The sequence below is a fragment of the Anser anser genome, assembly GCF_964211835.1.
Source record: "Anser anser genome assembly, chromosome: 31".
Taxonomy (NCBI): Eukaryota; Metazoa; Chordata; class Aves; order Anseriformes; family Anatidae; genus Anser; species Anser anser.
In genome coordinates this window covers 1,053,880-1,077,424 of record NC_139752.1, presented here as the reverse complement: position 1 = coordinate 1,077,424, position 23,545 = coordinate 1,053,880, and the positions used below count along the sequence as shown (strand labels likewise).

The 23,545-nt window shown below is 66.7% G+C and overlaps 2 protein-coding genes across 5 annotated transcripts; one reads left to right on the top strand and one right to left on the bottom strand.

The window, feature by feature from the left end:
- Positions 1–1,900: 1,900 nt before the first annotated feature.
- Positions 1,901–23,028, bottom strand: COL11A2 (collagen type XI alpha 2 chain). 4 transcript variants are annotated; one of them, XM_083814582.1, is made up of 67 exons: positions 22,887–23,028; positions 18,340–18,501; positions 18,047–18,257; positions 17,795–17,957; positions 17,561–17,686; positions 17,176–17,265; positions 16,156–16,287; positions 15,872–15,997; positions 15,371–15,430; positions 15,205–15,246; positions 15,053–15,115; positions 14,893–14,967; positions 14,681–14,767; positions 14,392–14,448; positions 14,210–14,263; positions 14,049–14,102; positions 13,924–13,977; positions 13,576–13,629; positions 13,164–13,217; positions 13,012–13,056; positions 12,791–12,844; positions 12,639–12,683; positions 12,420–12,473; positions 12,256–12,300; positions 12,120–12,173; positions 11,731–11,775; positions 11,592–11,645; positions 11,406–11,450; positions 11,244–11,297; positions 10,977–11,084; positions 10,845–10,898; positions 10,693–10,746; positions 10,549–10,593; positions 10,376–10,429; positions 10,208–10,252; positions 10,076–10,129; positions 9,951–10,004; positions 9,794–9,847; positions 9,594–9,701; positions 9,394–9,483; positions 9,260–9,313; positions 9,070–9,177; positions 8,889–8,996; positions 8,764–8,817; positions 8,613–8,666; positions 8,333–8,440; positions 8,009–8,062; positions 7,857–7,910; positions 7,716–7,769; positions 7,519–7,572; positions 7,322–7,429; positions 7,188–7,241; positions 7,037–7,090; positions 6,677–6,730; positions 6,516–6,569; positions 6,306–6,413; positions 6,130–6,183; positions 5,978–6,031; positions 5,679–5,786; positions 5,431–5,484; positions 5,258–5,293; positions 5,124–5,177; positions 4,660–4,948; positions 4,465–4,577; positions 4,303–4,371; positions 3,778–4,011; positions 1,901–3,424 (listed from the first exon to the last, which is right to left on the bottom strand). In XM_083814582.1, the coding sequence occupies exons 1-67, from the start codon at positions 22,963–22,965 to the stop codon at positions 3,278–3,280; spliced, it is 5,304 nt and encodes a 1,767-aa protein (XP_083670708.1). In that variant the 5' UTR covers positions 22,966–23,028; the 3' UTR covers positions 1,901–3,277. The 4 variants fall into 4 exon arrangements, with proteins under 4 accessions (XP_083670708.1, XP_083670710.1, XP_083670709.1 ...); XM_083814584.1 differs by lacking the exon at positions 16,156–16,287; XM_083814583.1 differs by lacking the exon at positions 17,176–17,265.
- LOC310888150 (uncharacterized protein) lies at positions 16,301–16,991 on the top strand (the record flags this gene model as incomplete). Its single annotated transcript, XM_083814570.1, has 1 exon — positions 16,301–16,991. A coding segment is annotated over exon 1 (477 nt), but the record flags the coding sequence as incomplete, so codon positions are not given.
- Positions 23,029–23,545: the final 517 nt, after the last annotated feature.

The following is a 23,545-nucleotide window of genomic DNA, read 5'->3' as shown; positions in this document are numbered from 1 at the left end:
GGCGTACGCCAGGACCGGGGCGAGCCCTTTGGACTTGGCAGAACGTCACAAGAGGGCACCGGGCTCCACGCGCCTTCTCCTTGACCAAGCCCGGCCCTGTTCCGAAGTCCAGCTCGTGGCGCAGTCTCCATCAAGTCAAGAGGGATCCGGCAGCAAGAGGGATCGGGGGACCGGGGATCTGTCCCCAGCCACGACGCCCAGCAGAGCTCATTTCATTGCGAGTGATGCTGGTGCTGCCTGCGACACACTGAAAACTCAGGTCCCCGCCTGGACCTGCAGCAGGATGGAGGCCAGCTGGAACCCGGGCCATCCTCCCAGTCATGCTGACACCTTCTGGCCAAGCCCCTGCTTTGCACACAACGTTTTGCTCTTCCGTTTTCACCGCGTCCACGTCCCTCGTGGGCCACAAGGCCCTAAAACTACAACAAAGAGAATCCCACTTGTTTTGCGGAGCTCATGGGATGATGTGGAAAGGCAAAAGCACTATGGGACCACACCTGCCGCAGTGGAAGTGCTGTACATTACTGCGTTCATCAAAGATGCCAAGGCTCACCCAGCAAAAAAACACATTCAGCATCTCCTTGCCTACACGATGCCAGCAGGCAACGTGCTTCTCACCCACCGAAAGGCAAGTGCGATGTGGTGGCATCACTATGAGGGGCAGAAGTGTGAGACGATGACCAGAAAGACGTCGCTGTCCCACTGGATCAGAGCTGTGATACTCAAATGCCCACAGCCACCGTTTTCCTTACACAATTTTTAGCCATGCCAAGGACATGGTGGCTGAGGGATGGTGACCAAGGTGCCACCCTTCCCGCTGTGCCCTCACTACTGTGTGCACCCCTGTGGCTTCTTGTCCCTGACGAAGCAAAGCACGGCCACCCTGCCCTGCTTCATCTCTACATCTTTTCATGCCTTGTGCAGGCACAGCACAAACCTCAGTGGTGGCCACAACGATGCCATTCAGCCACCCCCAGGCTTCAAACCCCATCCGTCCACCTTTCGCCTGCACAAAAAGCACTTAACTACAGCCAAGCCTGCCCTGGAAGCTTTTACAGGAGTACTGTCAGTCACTGGGTACGAAAAGCATAGATATAGGTATATCTAGTATGGGTATAGGTATACTAGTATAGGTATATCTAGTATACCTAGTGATAAGACTAGAGGGAATGGCCTCAACTTGCGCTAGGGGAGGTTCAGGTTGGAAATCAGAAGATATTTCTTCTCAGAAAGAAAGGTCAGGCATTGGAACGGGTTGCCTAGGGAGGTGATGGAGTCACCGTCCCTGGGAGTGTTCAAGGAAAGCTGATTAGGGACATGGTTTAGTGATGGTTGAGGGGGATGGTTGGACCAGATGATCTTGGAAGGTCTCTTCCAACCTTAACAATTCTGTGATTCTAAGAAAAGGGCGTTCTGGGGACATTTTTACCACAGGAGCCTGGTTCTCCTCATGGCTGGCGCACCAGAGACGCCCCTGCCCTCGCCTCGCGCCGCTTCCCGCCCTTTTGTCACCTCACACCTCCCCGCGTTCTGCCCCGCAACGAGTGACGGCACGGGCTCCTCGCCGGCGGATCGGCTGCACCGCCAAAGGCTGGAAAGCGGGAGCTGAGGCGGGCATCGACCCTGCCCTGTCTGTGAGGAGAAGCGGGGGGCACCGGGGGGGCTGTGGGGCAGAGGAGGGGGTAATGGCGCCGTGACGGTCCCCTCTGGACGAGCACTGCCCCTTTACAGCGGGTTTACAAGCAGGGGATGGAGGCACCTGCCTCGTTATTCCCCGTTTTCTCCCCAAAGATGGGAACTCGTCGCCGCAGGGGGGAGTTTCGTCACGGAGGAGCTCGGGTCGGCGAGCGAGGGGAAAGAGAGAGAAAGGCAACAAAAAAATAATAACCGACCCCCCCAAAAGCAGCAAAATTATAGATGATATATTACAATACAACTTAAAAAATTACTTACAAAACATTACACACGCCGCCAGCTCAGCACCAGGGGGCATGCCTCTGCTTTTTAAGAAAACAAAAAAGCAAAGACTGGTGCCCTATAAACTTCTTTTTATCGGACGGCACCAAGAAAATAATTTTTTATTTTATTTTTTTTTTCCTCCCTCCTCCCCCAGGCACTGTGCTGGGTCATGCGGAAATTCACATCTTATTTTTTGGGGGGAAAATCCAAAAATTACGCAGCAGGGACCAGTACTGATGGTTGTATCCACTCCTTTAAATAATATAATTAATTTAAAATAGAAAAAAAAATAAAACACAGTAAAAACACAAATTCCTTCTTCCTCACTGCTTTCCACGGGCTATGGGCAGGCGGTGTTGGGGGCTTTTTAAGCACACCCATCACGAGGACGCCTCGCAGTGACCGGAGGTAGGACTGAGGACAGGGACCGGCACCCTTCACATTGATGGGTGCTGCGGGGCTGTGAAGTGGCACCCTGATGCGACAGGGAAGCTTTTTCAAATTAATTAGCCTGGATTAGCAGAGTTAACAAAGTCAAGCAGTAGCTTCACCTCTATGAGCCAGGCTGGGCCAGGCTAGGGAACCCACAAACGTCGCTCAGTTGTCGGAGGTGGTCAGGCACTGCTGCCGTGGGGTTGTATATACAGGAGATGGCACGCCTGGGGACACATTCGGCCCCGGGTCCAGTCCCTCTGACCATGACTTGGAAGCACAAGGGCTGTTGTGGTGTGAATCCGCATGGAGAGGGAGATACGAGAACTCTCGTGCTAACCCCGAGCACTCGCTAGCGGTGCATGACCACCAAGGGCGGCGGTGGCCTGGGCTTGCTTTGAAACCCTTCAGCTCTCCGGGCAGAGAGCAAAGCCAAGCAATGCTCCCTTTGCTGGCGGGTGTGCTCCTCGAGGGCTTCCCTGGGGTTGTGGAGCTGGGAGCATGGAAAATGAAGCCCTGGGATTGCTGGGAAGGAGCACTGGGATTCGGAGCGAGATACTGGGAGGAAGGGAGCACTGCTGGGCGTCGAGGGAGGTAGCCAGTGGATCAGTTAAAAATTTTCCTCTCTGTCTCTCTACATATTAAAATATAGATTTATTCTAAGCATTAAAGTCTCTTTGGCATCTCTCCAGACCCTGGCCCCAGTGGAGGTGATGGCGTTTCGGTCTCGACGTGTGCGGACGGGGCTGACCACATCCGCCCCTCGCAGCAGCAGGTGGGGAGGTGACACGAGGGGCGGACAGTGGGGAGGCGAGGGGGCAAGGATCGCCCCACGGGAGGCCAGGGTGTGGCAGGGAGGGTGACAGTTGAAGGGGACTGGTTGGTCCTAGCCGAGGAAACAGACTGGTCCCACCTCGAACCCGAACCTCTGGCTGGGCTCGCCAAAGTCCATGACTCGCACATCCATTAGTGGGAGCTGCTCCAGGCGGGGCGTGCTCACCTCTAGCACCGTTTGGCTGGAGCCCTTTCGTGCCTGCAGGGGATGGGGAGATGGGTCAGGGGTTGGGGACACTGGGGACAACAGAGCCAGCCCTTCTCTTTATCCCACTTCTGCTGCTGCTGAGTCCCCCTCCAGGTCCAGCAAGGTCCCCACGGAGCCTTCTCTTCTCTAGGTTAAATAACCTTAACTCTCTCAGACGGGCTTCATAAAAGAGGCTCTCCACCTTAGCACCTTCTGGTGCCTCCTCTGTCCTCGTTACCCATTTCATCCACCCCTTTTGCTTCACCTTTCTGTCCTCAGTATACCTCCAGCCCCCCCGTATCTTGGTCCCCTTTACATCTCCCTCCCCGTCGTGTCCAGCCCCTCCTCTCCGCTGCGGTGCTCACCGCGCAGCCGTCCGTCACAGCTTTGATGTAGGGGCTGGTGTCGTAGCTGAGCTCCTCCTCGTTGGCAGCCAGGAAGCGGAGGGCATGCCGATGGTCCCCGGCGGTGGTGCTGTGCCAGGCCACCGAGCGGTGGCAGTGGTACGTGAAGTTTTGGCGGGCAGAGACACTGAGGAGCCGTAGGAAGGTCAGCTGCACCACGCCGAGGGGCTGGCTGTCCGAGTCTGTGTAGGAGAACTGTGGGACACAGGAGAGGAGACGAATTAATGGGGGACGGTGGCCGGAGGGGGTGTGGAAAGAGGGGCTGGGGGGGTTCTGTTGGGATGTGGACCCCCATGTTTCCGAGAGGAGGGAGCCAGGGAAGGGGTGATGGTCAGGAGGGCTGATGGGTTCAAAGCCTGGTGGAGGACATTTCTTTCTCCTCAGAAACAGAGGAAGACGGGCACCCAGCCGTCACCGAAAGCAAGGTACTCGCTCAGGGACACGCGGACATCGAGCACATCCCCTGCGAGCCAGCAGCACCCTTACCCTGCTGCCCTCCTTGAACTGACTGAACCACCGCTGGGGCTCCTCCTGCTCCCAGGACGACATCTTCACCTGGAAGAGGAGAGGCAGCCATGAGCGGACCTCTACCCATGGGCGATCCCCGCCGCCCTGCCTCCCGCGGCCACGCCGTGCCCCTTCCTTCACCTCCTCTATGTCCTTGCTGGGAAAGACACAGGTCTCCCCACCCGCTGTGAAGTTGCAGAAGACCTTGAAGGAGTCTCGGGCACAGCCCTGGTTGGGGTCAATCCAGTACTCGCCTGCGCAGGGAAGAGAGGGCTCAGCGCATGGGGCAGCGCCACCGCGCCCGCTGCCCACCCTCGACCCTGCAGCGCCGCTCACCATCGGGCAGGCCGGGGTGGCTGAGCTGCAGGTCCTGGCAGGTGCGGGCCGGGTTGTCCTGGGTGCCCATCGGGCGCCGCATGCCCTCGATCTCCTGCTTGAGGGAGTTGAGGGAGCCGAAGATCTCCTCCATGCCGTCGGCGTAGTCGCGAGCCGCCTGGTCGGCGGCTGCTTGCTCTCCACCCTCCTCCTCCTCCTCCTCCTCCACCAGCTTGCTGGCGTCGATGGAGCGCTTGCTCTTCTTGGGCAGCTGGATGGGCAGGGGCTGGATCACCTCCCCGGGGGGCCCCTGTGGTGGGCACAGCACCCTCAGCACCCCAAAATGAGGAGCCCGACGGATCCCGAAACCGCCCCGCGCTCAGGGCTTGAGGCACGAGGTGTCCTTTGGAAGCCACTCCTGGCTGTCGTGTCCCACCACCCTGCACCTCACCCCTTCCCCTGGCCCCAAACCTTGGGGCGCTCACCGGGTGTCCGGGGGGTCCTGGAGGTCCGCGTTCGCCTTTGGGTCCTGCTTGGCCCTAGAGGAAAGGGACACTCAGAGAGGACAGGCGTTGGGCAGGGGGCAGGGGGGTGGCGGGGCGGGGGCCTCGGTACTTACCATGGCTCCCTTGGCACCTTTGGGACCTGCTGGGCCCTACAAAGCAAGACCAGGTCTGTCAGTGCTGGGGAGGGGGGGGAAAGGGTGAAAACAAGGAGGGCAAGGAGCAAGGACGAGAGTGGAGGCAGAGGAAGGAGGGACGCGGGACCGGCAGCAGGCGGGAGGGCACTCACGGGAAGGCCGGGGGGGCCAGCGGGGCCGATGGGTCCGGTAGCTCCAGGGATCCCCTGTGTGATGGGAGGAGAGCGGACAGCAGCATGAGGACACCAGGGGCAGCCCCGTTCCCACCTCCACCACCCCGCCTCCCCCAGCACCCCAGTCCCGGAGACCTCCCCCAGCCCCAATCCCAACCCTGACCCCGCTCTGAACCTTTCCTCCTGCCCCCCCCCCCAGCCCCCCCATTCCCCAGCCCCACACTCACGGTTTCTCCTTTCTGCCCTGTGGAGCCCTGGGGGCCGGGCAGACCCCGGTCTCCCTTCTCCCCCTGCTCCCCTGGGGGTCCGATCAGGCCAATGAGACCAGGGTGGCCCTGGAGGTGGGGGGAGAACACACGGGGAGAGACACGGGAGGTCAGCACAGGGACTTGGGGGATGCCGGGTGGGGACAGCGCTCGGGGGACACAGGAACCGGCGCGCCCCACGTGGAGGCGTCACCGTCCCCTACTCGCGTCGGGCGCAGCGGTGACCCAGGGCACGGGTCGCGCGCCGGCGCCTCGCTCACCTTCTCTCCTTTGGCACCGGTGTCACCTTTGAGGCCGGGGAGACCTGGGGGACCCTGCGGGGGTACACGGGCGGGCTCGTGCGATGCGGGGAGCACAAAGCAGGGCCCCCCCGGCTCAGGGGGCGACAGCGGGGGAGTGGGGCCACACTCACCACTGGTCCTGGTGGCCCAGCTTGCCCTGTGGTGCCCGGCTTGCCTTGTTCTCCCTGCACACAGGTCAGAGGACCGCGTGAGGCCCCGCTACCTGCAGCTGCCACCGCCACCCCCGGGGATGCACAGCGATGGCAGCTGCACCTCGATGTCCCCCCCCCCGGATATTTTCACTTACCACCGAGCCCGGCAGACCCCTGAGACCATCCGGTCCCTGCTTGCCGGCAAGGCCCTGGGGCCCCACGGGACCGGTCTTGCCGGGAGCACCCACGGCTCCGGGTTCTCCCTGCGGGCACAGAGGAACCAGGTGAGGCCGATCCCGCACGTGGGCTCAGCAGCGCCACCGGGGTCTCCCCGTGGGACCCCCGTGGCCCCCAGAATCGCTCACCTTCGCTCCCTTCTCGCCCTGACGCCCCTCGGGACCAGGGGAGCCAGCAGGGCCCTGCAGAGAGGAGAAACAGGGCAGTGAGGGACGGGGACGTGGCAAGGGATGGGGATGCGGCGAGGCGGGCAGCACGGGAGCTGGAGCCGGCCTCACCCACCACTTACCCTCTTCCCCAGGGGCCCGGGAGGCCCATTCTCACCCGTTGGACCTGGCGAGCCCTAAGAGAGAGAGAGAGAGAGGAGTAAAGGGAGCTGGCCTCGTCCCAAAATCAGGATGGAGACCAAGGTGGTGAGGAGGATCCCGGGGCACGCGAGGAAAACCCAGGCCGCGGGACGCCAGACGCAGCCGGAGGCCGGGCGCATGGATGTGAGCGTGGTGCTGGCCCCTTCTCCCCATGCTGTGGCACCCCAAAACATCGGGGCAGCTTCGGCCCCGAGCCTGGAGGGGGACGTGATGGGGATGGCCCCAGGCAGCTAAGGAGGGGGGCGCAGAAAGTGGGATGCCCACCAAAACCAAGCACTCACCGGCTCCCCAGGCTCGCCATCCTCCCCGCGCTCGCCCTTGGCACCGTCCTGGCCCTGTTGGGAAGGGAAAACCTGGGGTGAGCCCGCAGCCCTGAGTCCCCCCCGCCTCCCCCCCATAAGTCCTGCAGTCCCTTGGGGACGCGACACTCACCCTGGGGCCCATTTCGCCGGGGGGGCCCGGATCGCCGGGAAAACCGACGGGACCCTGGCACGGAAAGAGCTGTGAGCGTGGGGGGACCACGCAGAGCCACCGCAGCCACCCAGCCCCGTGCCCCCCACACTCACGGGGTTGCCCTTGGGCCCATCATCGCCGGGGGGGCCTTTTCCCCCCGGTGGCCCGGCCACACCAGCGGCTCCGGCTTCTCCTTTCTCCCCTCGCTCTCCTCGTGGGCCCTGCGGTGCAAGAAAAGGGGTCGGCACCCTGCAGAGGCAGCTGGGGGGGTACGGGGCCAGGCTTTGGGTTCCCCCCCACAGGCACTCACCTTGACTCCTGGTTCCCCTTGGATGCCCGGGGCCCCCGATTCACCGGGGTCCCCCTAAAATGGGAAGAGAGAGAAGTGAACCCCCCCCCCCTCCAAACCAAGCCCCCCAGTGGGGTCCCTTGGCCCCGCTGAACCACCACCACCCCGCAGAGGCACGGCTCGGGGTGGACCCCACTGTCTGCGAGACACGGACGTACCTTCTCCCCAGGGGGGCCCAGGTTGCCGACACCTCCAGGGGGTCCCTGGGGTCCCTGCAGGGGGGGGAGAGCAGAGGCGGTCACCCCAGTGCCCCCCATGAAAGGATCCTGGGGCCACAGGGGGAGAGGGGGGTCACTTACGTCAGCTCCAGAGGGTCCAGCGGGGCCACGGGGGCCTGGGGGGCCGGGGGGGCCCTAGAATGGGAGAAAAACACAGCGTGAGGATGGGTCCACAGGGTGTCCCCCCCAAAAAGTGACATGGCTTTGGGGGGGGGGGTGGCAAGGACACTTACCATGGGTCCTACGTCGCCCGTTTCGCCCTTCTCACCAGCTGGGCCTGGCAAACCCTAGAACCGAAGAGAAAGGGTTAAAATGGGGGGAGGCGGGGCAGGGGGTGTTGGGGGGCAGGTAGGGGGCAACGGGTGTCGAGGAGTGGGACGGGGATGGGGTAACAGTGACAAATGCTTGGGGCCAGGCAGGACGCAGATGCGGTGGCACTGTGGGGACAGCACCCGCCTCGCTCGCCGTGGGGCAGAGCAAAGCGAGGGGGTCTCCGGGGGGTCTCCGGAGGGTCTTTGGGGGTCTCCAGGGGGTCTCTGGGGGGTCTCTGTGCTCACCTGGAGGCCGATGGGGCCGGGGGGGCCGTTGAAGCCCCGCGTCCCCTCGTCACCCTTGGCACCGAAGTGGCCCTGGGGACCTCTGGCACCCGGCTCCCCGTCGGCGCCCTGCGGTGTAGGAAGGAGGGTTGGTGCCGCTCGGCTCACCGAGGAGGCGGGACACACACACACACACACACACACACAAGGACACCTCCTGGCCGCCATCGTCCCCTCCCTGGGGGTGACACAACGCGGGCAGGAGCCCCCCTCCCAACCACGTCCCCCATCAGGTACTCACGGCGGCTCCGGGCTGCCCGACCGGCCCGATGGGCCCGGGGGGACCGGGAGGACCCTGCGAGGGGAGGGAAGGGGTCAGCGAGGCTGGGACAGCCCCACGGGAGGGGGACATGGGGGGGGGACATGGGCTGGGGGCCAACGGCCCTACTCACGTGCTCGCCCTTGTTGCCCTTGCTGCCCTTCTGGCCCGGCTCGCCCACCTCGCCCTGCAGGAAGAAGCCAAGGGATCAGCCCCAACTGGGAGCCGCGGGGCCACCGGGGCAGGGTGGCACCTCACCTTGTCACCGTCCTCGCCAGGGCCACCGGGGGGGCCGGCGGGGCCGGGCAAGCCCACCGGGCCCTGAACGCCGTCTCGGCCAGCGGGGCCCATGGGACCTTTCTCACCCTGGGGGGAAGAAGAAGAGGGTGAGGGACGCGGGGACATCAGGGGCCGCGTCGCCACTCCCTGCGGTACTCACAGGGACGCCCTTCTCTCCGGCGGGGCCCGGTGGCCCTTGTGGTCCTGGTCGCCCAGGGGGGCCAACGGGGCCACCTTGTCCCGGTCCTCCTCTCTCCCCGGGGGAGCCCTGGGAGGCGAGAGGGAGGGGAGTGAGGCGAGGGGAGCCATGGGGCCGCGGCAAGCAGCGGTGGGAGGGCGTGCGCACTCACTGCGGGTCCTGGGGGTCCCGCCGGTCCCTCGTTGCCCTTCAGCCCTGGGCCACCCTGCGAGAGGAGGGGGATCAGTGCGATGCCTCTGGGGGGGAGGACAGCGGGGGGGGGATCCGAGGACGGGCAATACTCACCGGGGTGCCGGGCAGGCCCCGCTCGCCGGGGAAGCCCCGCAAGCCGGCGGGGCCGTCTTTCCCGGGGGAGCCGGTGGGACCGGGGTCTCCCTAGGGCAGGGGAAAAGAGGGGCTGAGCCACAGGGGCCCCTGTTCCCCAGTGGCTGAACCAAGCCCCGGCATCGGCACGGCGCCGAAAACCCTTCCCACAGCCTCCTCACCTTGGTGCCCTCTTTGCCAGACGGTCCTGGCAGCCCTTGTTCTCCCGGGGGGCCGGGGGGCCCCGGGTGGCCGCGCTCCCCCATGGGGCCGGACTCCCCAGCTGGTCCCTGGCGTATAGGGTGGGGGCGAGAATCAGCACGGCCCCGAAGGGAGCGGGTGCACCCCTACGGTGCAGCAGCCCCCCCAGGGCAGTGCTCACCTGCGGTCCCACCACCCCGGGGGGGCCGGGGGGGCCAGTCTTGCCTTGGAAACCCTGGAGGAGGGAGGAAAGGGGGGGAGAGGTCAGCACAGGGTGAAGTTCCCGAGTGTGCCAAGGTGGTTTGGGGGCAATTTTAGGGTGGGGGGGGGACACTTACGACTTCTCCTCGCTGCCCGGGGTGCCCGGGGAGCCCGTCCTTGCCGGGGGGGCCCTGCGGGAGAGGAGCAGGGGGTGAGAGGTGCTGGCGGCACCCCAGGGGCGGACGGGGACCCCGCTACTTACGGGAGGTCCTTTGGGTCCCGGGAAGCCGTTGGTTCCCTGCGGTCCCGGCAGGCCCTAGAGCGGAGCGGAGCAGGGCGGTTAGGGCACGTGGGACCCCCTCGCCCCCAAATCCCGGCGGGGGCACCCTCTTACCCTTTCTCCCGGGGGACCGTGGGGGCCGTCGCTGCCAGAGGTGCCCTATGGGAGCAAGGAGAGCACGTTTTAGGGCATCCAGTCGGTGATCCACCGTGGCATGCGCCGGGCGAGCACCATTGCACGCATCCGTGCGAGCGCCCCGCTGAGCAGAGCCCCGGCACTGACCTTCGCCCCCGACTTCCCGGTGGCTCCTCGAGGACCCCGCTGGCCCCTGGGACCCTGTGGAAGGAGACAGAGGTTGCTCAGGGACCCCCACCCCATAGAGTCGGGTGCTGGGACCCCAACTGGCTGGAGAGGGGCCGAGCGAGGACCCCCCGTTAGCTCTGCCCCAGACTTACCGTGGGGCCGCGCTCGCCCCTGGGCCCTGATTTTCCCGACAGACCCTACAAGAGAGAGCGCTTCAGGGACGTGTCGTGGGGCAGGACCCCACGACGCTCGTCCCCCACAGGGACACGGCCCCGCTGCGGGGCGCAGCCACTCACCCGAGCGCCCTTCTCGCCGTTGCTGCCCGGAAAACCGGGGAATCCCTGCGAGCCCTGGGGAGGGAGAATTTGGGAAGTGGGTGGGTCAGCAGTGCTTGGGGAGGGGGAATGGGGACACGCAGCTGGGGCAGCCCCATGGCCGCCGCGCTCACCTTGGGGCCCTGGCGCCCCGGGTACCCGGGCAGCCCCGGCACTCCCAGCTTGCCCTATAGGAGAGAGAAACAGGGTGTCACAGGGCGCCTGCTGTGCCCCTCCCCCTCCCCAAGCCCCGCGCGGCCCCTCACCTTCTCGCCCACCAGCCCAATGGGGCCTGGGTCACCGGTGGGGCCCGTCCGACCCTTGGGACCTTCGGGCCCATCCTCGCCGCGGGACCCCGGCACGCCGACCTCGCCCTGCGGGTAGAGGTGGCGTCAGGGCAGCCTCACAGGGACCACGGCCTCAACAGAGCCACGGCCTCATCGGGGCCATGGCCTCAACGGGTCCATGGCCTCAACGGGGCCACGGCCTCAACGGGGCCACAGCCTCAACGGGGCCCCGCCGCGTGCACCTACCCGGTCTCCTTTCACGCCCATGTCCCCCTTGAAGCCGGGGAAGCCTTCCTCGCCCTGCGGGGTTGGAGAGGCTGAGCTCAGCAGCCGGGATGGGGGGTATTGGGGTTTTGGGGGGGGCCACGCCATGCCCCCAATTGCACTGGGGCAAGGGAAGGTTCCTACCTTCTCACCCTTGTGGCCCTTCAGCCCTCGAATGCCGTCCACGCCCTGGGGAGAGGGAAGATTCATGGGGAGACACCGAGCACTGCGGGATCCTGCCCCAATTCCTCCTCTTCTCCCCCCAGAAAATGCCATTCCAGCAGACACCCCCTTGCTGTCGTGTGTACCCCCCCAGTGTCAGGCACTGACCTTCACGCCGCGGGGGCCTGGGTAGCCGATGGGGCCCTGGGGACCCGAGGGGCCCTGTGGAGGAGAGGACGGGGTGAGGGACATGCGCGGGTGCCGTCCACGTGGGGACGGGGCTGACCACTGTCCCCTGGGCCCTTACCTGGTGGCCTTTGGTGCCGGGGGGTCCCTCCTTCCCGGGGTGACCCTAGAGCAGAAGGGATGGAGATGGAGAGACCCCAAAATGGGGCACGCAGCCCCGGCTGGGTGACCCCCAAGCTTCCCCAGCCCCACAACTGGCCCCCAGGGGCTGCTCCCCAACCTGGTTCCCCCAAACCACAGAGCTGGGCTGGGGACACGGGGACAGGGCTGGGGACATGGAGATAGGGCTGGGGACACGGGGACAACATGGTTGGACGTGGCCATCACGTGCCACGAGGCGATGGGCAGCAGTGCTTCAAGCGGACCGGGGCCACTCTGTGCATCACCGCCACAGGCAGGGGACAGTGCCCGGGTGACACCGCCCTGGCGCTGGGGACAGCGGGTACTCACAGGGGGGCCATCGGAGCCAGGCATGCCGGGGAGGCCGGGTTTGCCTTGGGGGCCCTACAGGAAGAAAAGCGGGGTCAGGGTCCCATCGAGGGCCAGAGGCCAGCGCTGCCTGTCCCCACGCGTCCCCATGCGTCACCTTCTCTCCAGGAGGTCCCGTAGCGCCTTGAGGGCCTGGCAGACCCTAAAACACAGAGGCAGGGTGGGAGTCACCTCCCGTGCACCCCCCCCTCAGCAATTCTTGTTGTGCTGTTGGTGGGTGACAGGGGTCCGTTTGTCCCCCATGGACCTGGGGGTGCTCACCTGGGTGCCGGGGGTCCCCTGCTGGCCGGGGGGTCCGGGCTCCCCTTGCGGCCCCTGTGACGATCAGACACGGGGTCAGTACCCGAAAGCGCCCCCAAAGGAAGCACCGGTGTCCCCAGCAGGGGGGGGGAACAACCCCCCCAGGTGGGGGTCCCAGCGCTGGGGGGAAGGCTGATGGCACAGACGGACAGACGGACGGACCGGCCGCCCCCAACTCACCAGGTTCCCCTTGGGCCCGACAGGACCGTCCATGCCGCGCACGCCCTGCGGGGGAGACACACACTGACATTGGGACCGGGAGGGGGGACACACAGGGGGGCACCAACAGGTTTGGGAGGGGACGGGGACGCGGTCCCCCCCACAGCACTTACCGGAGGACCGGGGATTCCCGGGGGGCCTTTGGGGCCGAGCAAACCTCGGGGGCCCTGTGTGGGGAGAGGGGGCGTTATGGGGGCAGCACCCATGGGGGGGTCTTCACTGCTGAGACCCTCACTCTCCAGGGGCTTGGTGCCAACGCCTGGGGGTGTTGGGTCTGTGTGTGTCCCCCCCCCCAGACCCTCCCCGCCGGCCCCATGGCCGTGTGGTGCCGTACCGCTTCTCCGGGCAGCCCTCGGGGTCCCACCTCGCCGTCGTCTCCCTGCAGGGCCGCAAGCACACGGGGAGGCCACGGAGGGGAGGAAGGAGGTGAGCGGGGCCGGACCACCGACCCCCCCCACCCCACAACCCCCCCACGGCACCACTCACCCTCTCTCCATCCTCACCGGGGGGCCCTGGCATGCCCTGGGAGCCGGTTTCGCCCTGCGGGAAAAGCCGGGGTCACGTCCCCGCGGCAGTGCCAGGCTCGTGCCGGAGCGCAGCGGCACGGTGGCAGCGGCGGCGGCGCGGCGGCTACCGGGCGTTGAGCGACAGCGGGCAGGGCGAGCGGGCGCCGTGAATGCGCGCAGTGTCTGCGCCGCCGCCCCCCTCAATGGGGGGCTCTGTGCCGGCCGCCGGGGGGGGAGCAACGCGGCTGGCGGTGGCGGCGGGCGCCAGTGTTTGCTCAGCCCGCGGTGCGCACCGGGAGGGGAGGCGGAGGTGTGTGCGTGTGTTGGGGGGGGGAGAGAAGCAGCGGGGTTTGCCCCCGGACCCCCGCCGTGTGTCCCCCCCCATCACTCACCCTGTGCCCCTTGTCACCCGGCAGCCCCGGCAGCCCGTCGAAGCCTCGGTCACCCTGGGGAGGGGGAAGCAGAGATGTCACTACTGGATCCACGCCAAATCCACACCGGATCCACACCGAATCCACACCAGACCCACACCAGACCCACACCAGACCCACACCAGACCCACACCGGACCCACACCGGACCCATGGAGCCGCCGTGCCACCAAAAGGGGACCACGTCCCGAGCGTCCCCTCCCAGCACCAGGATCCCCAGTGGGATCCTCATGGGTCACAGGCACCCCAGGGACCCCCAGATCCTGAGGGGATCCCGAGGGGATCCCACATCCCACCCCAACACAGTTACCTTCACACCGGGATCGCCGGGCATCCCCCGGGCGCCGTCAGCTCCTGGTCGACCCTGCGAGACACGGAGGGGTGAGAGGGGCACGGACCCCCTGACCCCGACCTCCAGCCCCCCCCAAAACTCACCCTCCGGCCTGGCTTTCCCGGGGGTCCTGTCAGTCCCTGAGGGCCGCGGGGACCCTGGAGGGAAGGAGGAGTGTTAACGAGGTCCCCGATAACGAGGCATACAGGGGCTTGGAGCCCAACGGAAGGGGGGGGGACGACACCACAACACCGGGGGCTCTCACCTGGGGCCCGAAATCTCCGGATTCGCCCTTCATCCCGGTGCTGCCGGGCTGCCCCTGCAAGCAGAGCACGGAACAGGGGGTATGTGGGGGGGCACGGTTACACCAGACCCCCCCCCAGCCACCCCATAGGCACCTGCAGCCCCCTCCCCACCCCCAAAACCCACCGGGAAGCCGATACCCACCATGGGCCCGGGGCGGCCGGTGTACCCCATGGGTCCGGGGGGGCCCCGGAGGGCCAGCTGGAGGAGAAGCAGAAAGAAGGGGGTTATTTTTCCGGGGGGGGGGGACACACACCAAAACATGCGTATTGTTGGGGCCACGTGCCCCGAAATGCACGTGGCCAGCGCGCAGCTTGGGGAAAGGCGACGGTGGTGGCCTCTGTCCTTTGTCCCCAAGGGGACAGCGGGGTCTCGAGGGACATGAGCGCCCCCCCCCCCCAGCACACCCACCCCCAGTCTCCCCCAGACTCACCCGTGCTTGCTGCAGGAGGGCCTGAGCCTGCGCCTCCTGCGCCGAAACCGCCGGGCCCTTGTCGCCGCCGCCGCTGCCGAAGCGGAACTGGGACGGGCAGAGGTGGCCGGTGGGGACACGAGCGTCACCGTCCCCGTGCCGTCCACCACCTCCCCAATTTTGGGGGGGCACAACCCCCATCTTCCCAATCCCCCCACCCTCCAGAAACTCACCGGCAGCATCATGGAGGTCCCAGGGGGGCCGGGGGTCCCGTCGGAGCCGGGCAGCCCGGCGCGTCCAGGGGGTCCCTGTTGGGGACGAGCGGCGGGGTCCCCACGGGCGGTGGCATCACGGTGGCACCACCACCCCCGCCCCGCCCCGTCCCGTACTCACCCTCTCGCCGGGTTCTCCCGGGGCTCCCGGTGGTCCTTGCGTCCCCGGTGGTCCTGACATACCCTGAGGTGTTGGGGGGCAGCATGAGAAAGGGGTGTCCAGGCGCTGCTGCCCCCCCACCCCACCCCGCTGTGCCCCCCACCGGCTCTTACCGCGGGTCCCTCGGGGCCGGGGGGCCCCTCCACCAGCATCCCCTGCGGACGGACAGAAGGACATTAGGGACACGGCGGTGACACAGGCAGGGGGGGATGTGCCCCCCTCCCCATTTTTTTTTTTTTGGGGGGGGGGTCTCAGGTTTCGGGGGGAGGGGTCACGTACCGGTTCGATGACAGCTGGCTCGCCCTTCTCGCCCTTGTAGCCCCTGGCGCCTCGCACAGCCTGGGGGTGGCAGGCATGTAACCCCAAAAGGGAGCGGTCAGTACAGGGTCCCCACAATTAACACAGCCTTAATTAGCGCTCACAACCCCCCCACACACACAATTAACACAGCCTTAATTAGCGATCAACCCCCTACACACAATTAACTCGAGCTGCTCAGGGCGAGTTGACCCCCACCCCAAAACAGCCCCCCCAGAGGAGAGGGGATTTAGGGACTGGGGATGGGGGGGGGGGGGGGACAAAGGGGTGAGGAAGGAAGGGGGGGGTGATGGCGGCGGGGGGGGCACACACAAGCGATGCGGCGATGACGAGGAGACGGACGGACGGACACGGAGACAGAACAGACGGACGCACGGACATCGAGACGGGACGCACGGACGTCAAGACGGGACGCACGGACACACACATGCCCCCCCCTTCCCCCCCCCCACACACACTTACACCTCCGCTCTCCTGCCTCTCGGCCGACATGGCAGGGCCCAGCTCCGCCAGCCCCCCGTCGTGATAGTCGCGATAGTCGCGATATTCCTCGGAGTCATGCCCGTACACGGGGCCGGCCGCCCCTTCCTTCGCCCCAAGGAGAGACCCCATTACTGGCGCCCCACAGCCACCACCGCCCCCCTGACGCATCCTGGGCCCCCCCAACCCCACCACCACCACCATGACCCCCCCGCCCCAGTGCCCCCACCCCACGGCGGCACCAGACCCCCCCCCCCCCACGTTACCTCCGGCAGCGGGGCGGCCGCCGGCCCCGTATCGCCACGGGACGCACCGTCGGGGTCCCACTGCGGGGCCGGGGGGTGATCCGGGGTCGCGGCGGCCCCATGGGGCTCCTGGGTGGGGGGCAGCCCCATTGCCTAGTGAGGGGGTTTCGGGGGGGGAAATAGGGGAGGGCGATATGGGGGGGGGGGGTGAGCAGTCACAGGGGCAATGGGGCGGACGGACAGACGGACGGACGGACAAGCGAAGCCAAGCGATCGCGGGGCGACGGCAGCCCCCGGAGGGGGGGGACCATTCGTGAAATGGGCTCGGGGGGGGCTCAGGATCATTCTCTACCTGCTGGTAGCTGTTGCTTCGCTTCCTGATGGCCCCGGTCCCCGGGGGGGGAGCCACAGCTCGGGCCCCTCTTGTATTTTTCGGGGGAAATCCCGTTATTGGGACATTGCCCACCACCGGGCTATTGCCCGGAGGCGGGTGCCATGTTCATCATCATCATCATCTGAAGGTTTGGGGGGCTGGCCCTGGGGTGGTGGGCGGGGGCTCGGCCCAGTGGGCATCTGGCTCCGAGGATGAGGAGGATGAGGCGGAGGAAGAGGAGGAGGAGGAGGAAGAGGAGGAGGACGAGGAGGACAAGGAGGAGGAGGAGGAGGAGGACGATGAGGAGGAGGATGAGGAGGACGAGGAGGAGGAGGAGGAGGACGACGACGACGACGAGGAGGAGGAGGAGGAGGGTGGTGATGAGGATGCCGCAGCAACGACGTGCGAACCCACCCAAGTCATGGAGGGGGACAGAGCACCCAGTATCACCCTGGGGAACCCCCAAAAATGGGGGGAACGACGACTCAGGGTCCCCCCCTGTTGCAGCATCCCCGTCCCTCTCCTTCTTTTTTTTATCCATGCTCTGGCCACTGATGGAGGGGAGAGGGCAAATGGGGGGGGGGGGGGTGCTGCGACACAGCGGACAGACGGACGGACAGACGGACGGACAGACGGACGGACGGGCAGTCGGACCTGCCCGGCGTTACCTTTTCGGGGCCCCCCCCCTGCGGGGGCCCGTCCTCGCTATTTGTGTAGTAGTAGGGGTACTCGTAGTACTCTGCATCCTCCTCAAAGTACTGCCATGGGGGGGGGGGGGGGTGGGGGGGACACGGGGGGGGGGACACGGACGGACAGATGGACGGACGGACGTGGGGGGACACGGGGGTGGCGGGGGCGAGAAGAAGAACACGTCACCGTAACGCAGCCCTCAATGGGCACACGGCGAGGGGGGGGGGACACCCCCTCATATTTTTACGGGAGGGTGTCAAATCCACCCGGGGGGGGCGTCACGTGCACCCCCGAGCCACCCAATTCCCCGTGCCCTCCCCTCAAATCCCCCCCCCCACCCCCCCCCAGCCCCTGCGCCCCCACCTCGTGCCGCTGCCGGGGGGGCTCCTGCGCCTGGGGGCCGCCGGGCGCGCAGCGGGGGGCGTAGTGCTCGCAGTAGTCAAAGGCCGCCTGCGCGTCGGCCACGATGAGCAGCTGCTGGATGTCGCCCTGCAGGGGGAGGGGGGTGGGGGGGCAAAATATGGGGTTTTTGGGGGCGAGGCGGGACCCCCACCCCTCCCCCCAAAAAAATTAAAGCAAATTAAAAAATTGGCGTACCTGGAAAACCTCCTCGTCCAGGATGCGGGTGCCGAAGACGGTGATGCCGCGGGTGTCGAGGACGGGGCGGGCGCTGCGGGGCAGGGGCCGCTTCACCTTCTCCTGGCAGTCCAGCAGCAGCGTCACCGTGCGCCCGCGGACGCTCAGGGCCACCCGGTGCCACCTGCGGGGACACCCGGCAGTGGGTACGGGGTGCTGGGGTCCTGGGACCTTGGGGGGGGTGGGTTTCGGGGCGCGACGCCGGGTACCCACTCGCCGTCGGCCAGGTCGACGCCGCGGAAGAGCGGGTAGTCCTCGGGGGCCGGGCGGCCGTGCTGGTCCTCGTAGAGGAAGACGGGCGAGCGGCCGAGCTCCAGGCCCAGCTGCTGGACGCCGTCCCGGTTGTAGATGGAGAGCAGGAAGGCCTGGACGCCGGGCTTGGCCTTCACCAGCGCCATGACGGAGAAATCCTCGGGGAATTTACCTAAAAACACGGGGACGCGCCCCGAAACGTGGGGAGCGGCTCGGAACCGGCGCCGGCACCGCGGCGGCGTCCCGGGGCTTACCGGCAAAGAGCTGGCGGGTGGGCGCGCTGAGCTGCGCGCGCCGCGTTATCCGGTAGGCGTTGTCGGCGGTGGCGGCGCCGTGCTGGGAGCAGAAGCCCGGCGCCTTCTTCACGCCCTCGGGCAGGGTGTGGAGCTGGAGGACCTGGAGCACATCGACGGGATCTGGGGGGCGGGAAGTGGTGGTGACGGGGTGCCATAGGGTGCCCCTGAGTCCCATAGGGTGCCATAGGATGGCCCTGAGTCCCATAGGGTGCCACAGGATGGCCCTGGGTCCCATAGGGTGCCATAGGGTACCCCGGAGTCCCATAGGGTGCCATAGGGTGTCCCAGAGTCCCGTAGGATTCCATATGGTGCCCCAGAGTCACATAGGGTGCCATAGGGTGCCATAGGGTGCCCAAGAGTCCCATAGGGTGCCATAGGGTACCCCAGACACCAAGGGCTGCCCTAAGCACTGTAGGGTACCCCGGGGTGCTCCAGGCACTACGGTGTACCGTGGGGTGCCATAGGGTGTTAAAGGGTGCCCCAAGCACCGCAGGGTGCTATAGGGTGCCATGGAGTGCCATAGGGTGTCCCGGGTATGATAAGGTGCTATAGGGTGCTGAGGAGCAGCAAGCACTGTAGGGTACCTTGGGGTGCCATAGGGTGCCCCAAGCACTGCAGGGTGCCAGGGGGGCCTAGGGGGTGCCAAACGGTTCCCCAAGTACTGCGGGGTGCTATAGGGTGCCATGGGTTGCCATGGGGTGTCCCAAGCACTGCAGGGTGCTATACGGTGCCATGGGGTGCCCCAAGCACTGCAGGGTGCTATAGGGTGCCATAGGGTGCCCCAAGCACTGCAGGGTGCCAGGGGGGCCTAGGGGGTGCCAAACGGTTCCCCAAGCACTGCAGGGTGCTATAGGGTGCCATGGGGTGCCATGGGGCGCCCCAAGCACTGCGGGGTGCTATAGGGTGCCATGGGGTGCCATGGGCGCCCCAAGCACTGCGGGGTGCTATAAGATGCCACAGGGTGCCATAGGGTGCCACGGGGTGCCATAGGGTGCCATGGGGTTCCCCATGCTCTACAGGGGCTGCCCCAAGGGTACCACAGGGGTGCCATGGAGCGCTGTGGGGCACCATGGGGTGCTGTGGGGCACCGTGGGACACCGCGGGGCACTGCGGGGCGCCGCAGCCGTGCCCGGCACACCCGTCCGGCCGCTATCCGAATTCCGATCTCCCCCCCCCGGGACGCCCATGAAGGGCGGCTTTGTTCGCCCGGGCGGCAGCGGGGGGCTCTCACCTGTGCCCGCGTCCCCCTCCCCGCCACCACCAACACCTCCAGCCCCCCCCACACACCCCCCTCAGACCGCAAGCAGCCCCCCAAAACCTCCCCCACCCCCACCCCCCCCGGCCCCCTGCCCAGCTCCCAGCGCCGGCCCCGCGTCCCCACCATCTGCAGAACCCATTGGGGCCGCGGCCAAGCACGGGGGGGGCATGGGGCGGGCGGGCGGGCAGACAGACGGGGGGTGTGCACCGAGGCCTCCCCCCCCCCCAAGCCCCCCAACCTTTCCCCTCCCTCCCTCCCCTTCCCCCCCCCAAGACCCCAACCCCATTCAGAGGGGCGCCACGCCACGCGCGCATCCCGTGTCCGTCCTTCCACCCACGTCCGCCTTTCCACCCACCCGTTCGTCCGTCCCCCCCCCCCTCTTTCACCCCCCCCCCCTCCGAGCCTTCCCCAGCCAGCCCCCAGCCTGCGTTTCTCATCATCCTCACCCTCCTTCCTCCCCCTCCCCGCTCCCCGGCCGAGATTTCGGAGGGGGCACCGCGGCGGGGAAACTCGCAGCCCCCCCAGGACCCTATAAAGGATGCTCAGAGCAGGAAGGGGGGGGGGACACACAGGAGGGAGGGGGGGGGACACAGGCGCACACGCGAGGCCGAAGGTCCCCTCCTCTTCCTCGCCGCCCGCAGCGCTTGGCCCCCTCCCAGCCCGGGCAGCACAGAGACACCTTTCTTCTGCCCCGCAGCGAGAGGAAAACCCATTACGGATGCATAGCTCAATTCCCGGGGGGGGGCACGGGGAAAAAAAATGCAGCCCCCCCCCCCCCCCCCTTCCCTCATTCCCCCCCCCGCCCCGACCCCATTTCTCCATCTCCTCGTCGACCCCTGGGATTGGGGAGGGGGGCAACTGGGGACCCCAAGCCGAGGTCGCCGTCCCCAAAGCTCCCGGCGCGGCGCTGGAGAACGCCGGGGAGCCCCCGAGACCCCCGGAGCTCCGGGTGGCCTCCGCTGGGTGGCCCCAGGACCTTTGGGTGGCCCCAAAACGCCCAGGAAGACCCCCAGGTGGCCCCGAGACCCCCAGGTGGCCCCGAGACCCCATGGTCACCCCGAGCCACTTGGGTGTCCCCAAGGTCCCCCAGGTGTCCCCAAGACCCCCAGGAAGACCCCCAGGTGTCCCCAAGGCCCCCAGGTGTCCCCAAGACTCCTGAGTGCCCCCAAGGCCCCCAGGAAGACCCTCGGGTGTCCCCAAGACCCCCATGTGTCCCCAAGACTCTTGGTGTCCCCAGGCCCCCCAGATGTCCCCAAGCCCCCCAGGTGTCCCCAAGACTCCTGGGTGTCGCCAAGCCCCCCAGGTGTCCCCAAAGCCCCCCCAGGTGTCCCCAAAACCCACCCAGGTGTCCCCAAAGCCCCCCCAGGTGCCCCCAAAGCCCCCCCAGGTGCCCCCTAAACCCACATTCCCTACCAGACCCCAGGTGCTGGGGTTTCAGCCATTGGGGTTGGTTTTTTTTTGGGGGGGGAGGGGGGAAAGGGGCTGATTCTGGAAAAAGGTTGGTTGGGGGAAGGTGATTTGGGGGGGGGGGGGGGGGGGCACGCAGCCGGCAGCCGCCTGCGCCTGATCCCGACCCAAGGAATTTCCAGCGGCCGCTGCCAGGCCGGGAGCGAGTGGAAAATGAGCCTGGGCGGGAGCGCGTTTATGGGGCCGGGGGGGCCGGGGCACACCGGAGGGGGAGGGGGGACATGGGGAGGGGGTGAGGGACACCGGGGGGGGGGGGGACACATGGGGACTGGGGGGGCACACGTGGGGCACCCCCGTGATGGGGTAGGGATGGAAAAGGGGATGGAGGGGAGGGGGTCCCCAGGGGGGGCCCCGTTTTCTTTGGGGTTTTTTATGGGGTGGGGACCACCAGGACCCCCCGGTCCCCTGGGGACGGGTGGCACCGGTGTCTCCCCGTCCCCCCGCCCCGGGCTATAAACAGCCCGGAGCTGTCTGCGGTGGCCACGGGGCTAAAAATATCCCGGGTGGGACCAGTGCGGTGCGGGCGTGCCGCGGCCACCCCAGTGCTCCCAGTGCCGGCCCCCAGCAGCTCCCAGTACTCCCAGTGCTCCCAGTGCCAGCCCCCGGCAGCTCCCAGTGCCGCTTGCCCCAGGTCCCACCTACAGTCCTGTTGTATTTCCCAGCCACAGCCCCCCAGTGCTCCCAGTTACAGCTCCCCCCCCCCCCCAGTTAGAGCCCTCCCAGTATCTCCCAGTTAAAGCCTCATCCCAGTTCCCATCTCCCAGTGAGGGCTCCTCAGCATTTCCCAGTTACAGCCCAGTTCTCCCAGTTACAGCCCCCACCTACCACCCCCCTGCACTTCCCGCTTACCATCTCCGGTATCCCCCAGCACTCCCAGTATCGGCTCCCCAGTGTCTCCCAGTTAGAGCCCTGCAGCATCCCCAGTGCTCTGAGCTGCATCTGCCCAGTGCTCCCAGTAACAGCTCCCAGTTCGCCCCAGCACCTCTGGTGCTTCGAGCTGTAGGTCCCCAGTCCTCCCAGTCAGAGCTCCCAGTTAGATCCCGTGTCTCGGGTGCTCTGAGCATCTCCCCAGTCCCTGCCAGTGTTCCCAGTAACAGCTCCCAGTTAGACCCAGCACCTCCAGTGCTCTGAGCTGTAGCTCCCCAGTCCTCCCAGTGTTCCCAGTAACAGCTCCCAGTGAGCATCCAGCATCCTCGGTGCTCTGAGAAGGACTCCCAGTCCCTCCCAGTGCTCCCAGTAACAGCTCCCACTTAGATCCAGTATCCTGGCTGCTCTGAGCTGCATCTCCCCAGCCCCTTGCAGTGCTCCCAGTCCCTCCCAGTTAGAACCGGTATCTCAGGTGCTCTGAGCAGCACCTCCCCAGTCCCTCTGAGTCCTCTCAGTGCTCCCAGTAACAGCTCCCAGTCCTTCCCAATGGTCCCAGTAACAGCTCTGTTAGATGCAGTGTCACAGGTGCTCCGAGCAGCACCTCCCCACTCCCTCCCAGTGCTCCCAGTAACAGCTCCCATTAAGAACCAATATCCCCATCGCTCCAAGCATCACCTCCCCGATCCCTCCCAGTAACAGCTCCCAGACAGACCCAGTCCATCCCAGTAACAGCTCCCAGTCAGATCCAGTACCGCAGGTGCTCTGAGCAGCATCTCCCCGGTGCTCCCAGTCCCTCCCAGACCCCCCAGCAGCATCTCCCCAGCGCTCCCAGTCCCCCCAATAGCATCTCCCCGCGCTCCCAGTCCCCCCAGCAGCAGCTCCCAGTCCCTCCCAGTCCCCCCAGTGCTCCCACCTGCGGCCGCCGCGGGCCGGGCCAGGGCCAGGCTGAGCCCGATGAGGGCGAGGGGCAGCGCGGGGCCGCGCCGGGCCATGGCGGGGCCGGGCTGGGGGGGTGGGGGGGCTCCGTTCCCGGTCCCGGTCCGTTCCCGTTCCGCTCCCGGGCTCGGTCCCGTCCCGAGTGCGCGCGGCCCCGCCGCTGCCCGGCCCCAGCCCCGCCGCCCCCGGCCCGCCCCCGCCCGGCCCCCGGGGCTGCCCCGGCCCGAACCCGCCCCCCCCCCGGGCCCGCCCCCGGCCCCATTCCCTGGCCCCATCCCCGTCCCATATCCCCGTCCCCATCCCATATCCCCTGTCCCATATCCCCATCCCCGTCCCCATCCCATATCCCCATCCCCGTCCCGTATCCCCATCCCATATCCCCTGTCCCATATCCCCATCCCTGTCCCCATCCCCTATACCCATTCCATCCCCAGCCCCTGTCCCCATCCCGTATCTCCATCCCCCATCCCATATCCCCATCCCTGTCCCCATCCCATCCCATATCCCCACCCCCTATCCCCATCCCATACCCCCAGCCCGTCCCATATCCCCATTCCACCCCCATCCCATATCTCCAGCCCTGTCCCACGCTCCCACCCCATCCTATATCCCCATCCCTGTCCCCATGCCCTATCC

Bases quoted from the DNA above. Each gene is read 5' to 3' on its own strand.
- COL11A2 (XM_083814582.1), bottom strand. From the start codon at position 22,965: ATGGCCCGGCGCGGCCCCGCGCTGCCCCTCGCCCTCATCGGGCTCAGC. The intron at 13,057-13,163 runs GTGAGTGGTGCC...GCGGCCCTGCAG, and splicing joins CCGGTGAGGATGGAGAGAGG to GGAGACGACGGCGAGGTGGG. The intron at 11,451-11,591 runs GTCAGTGCCTGA...CCCTCTCCCCAG, and splicing joins CAGGCCCCCGCGGCGTGAAG to GGCGTGGACGGCATTCGAGG.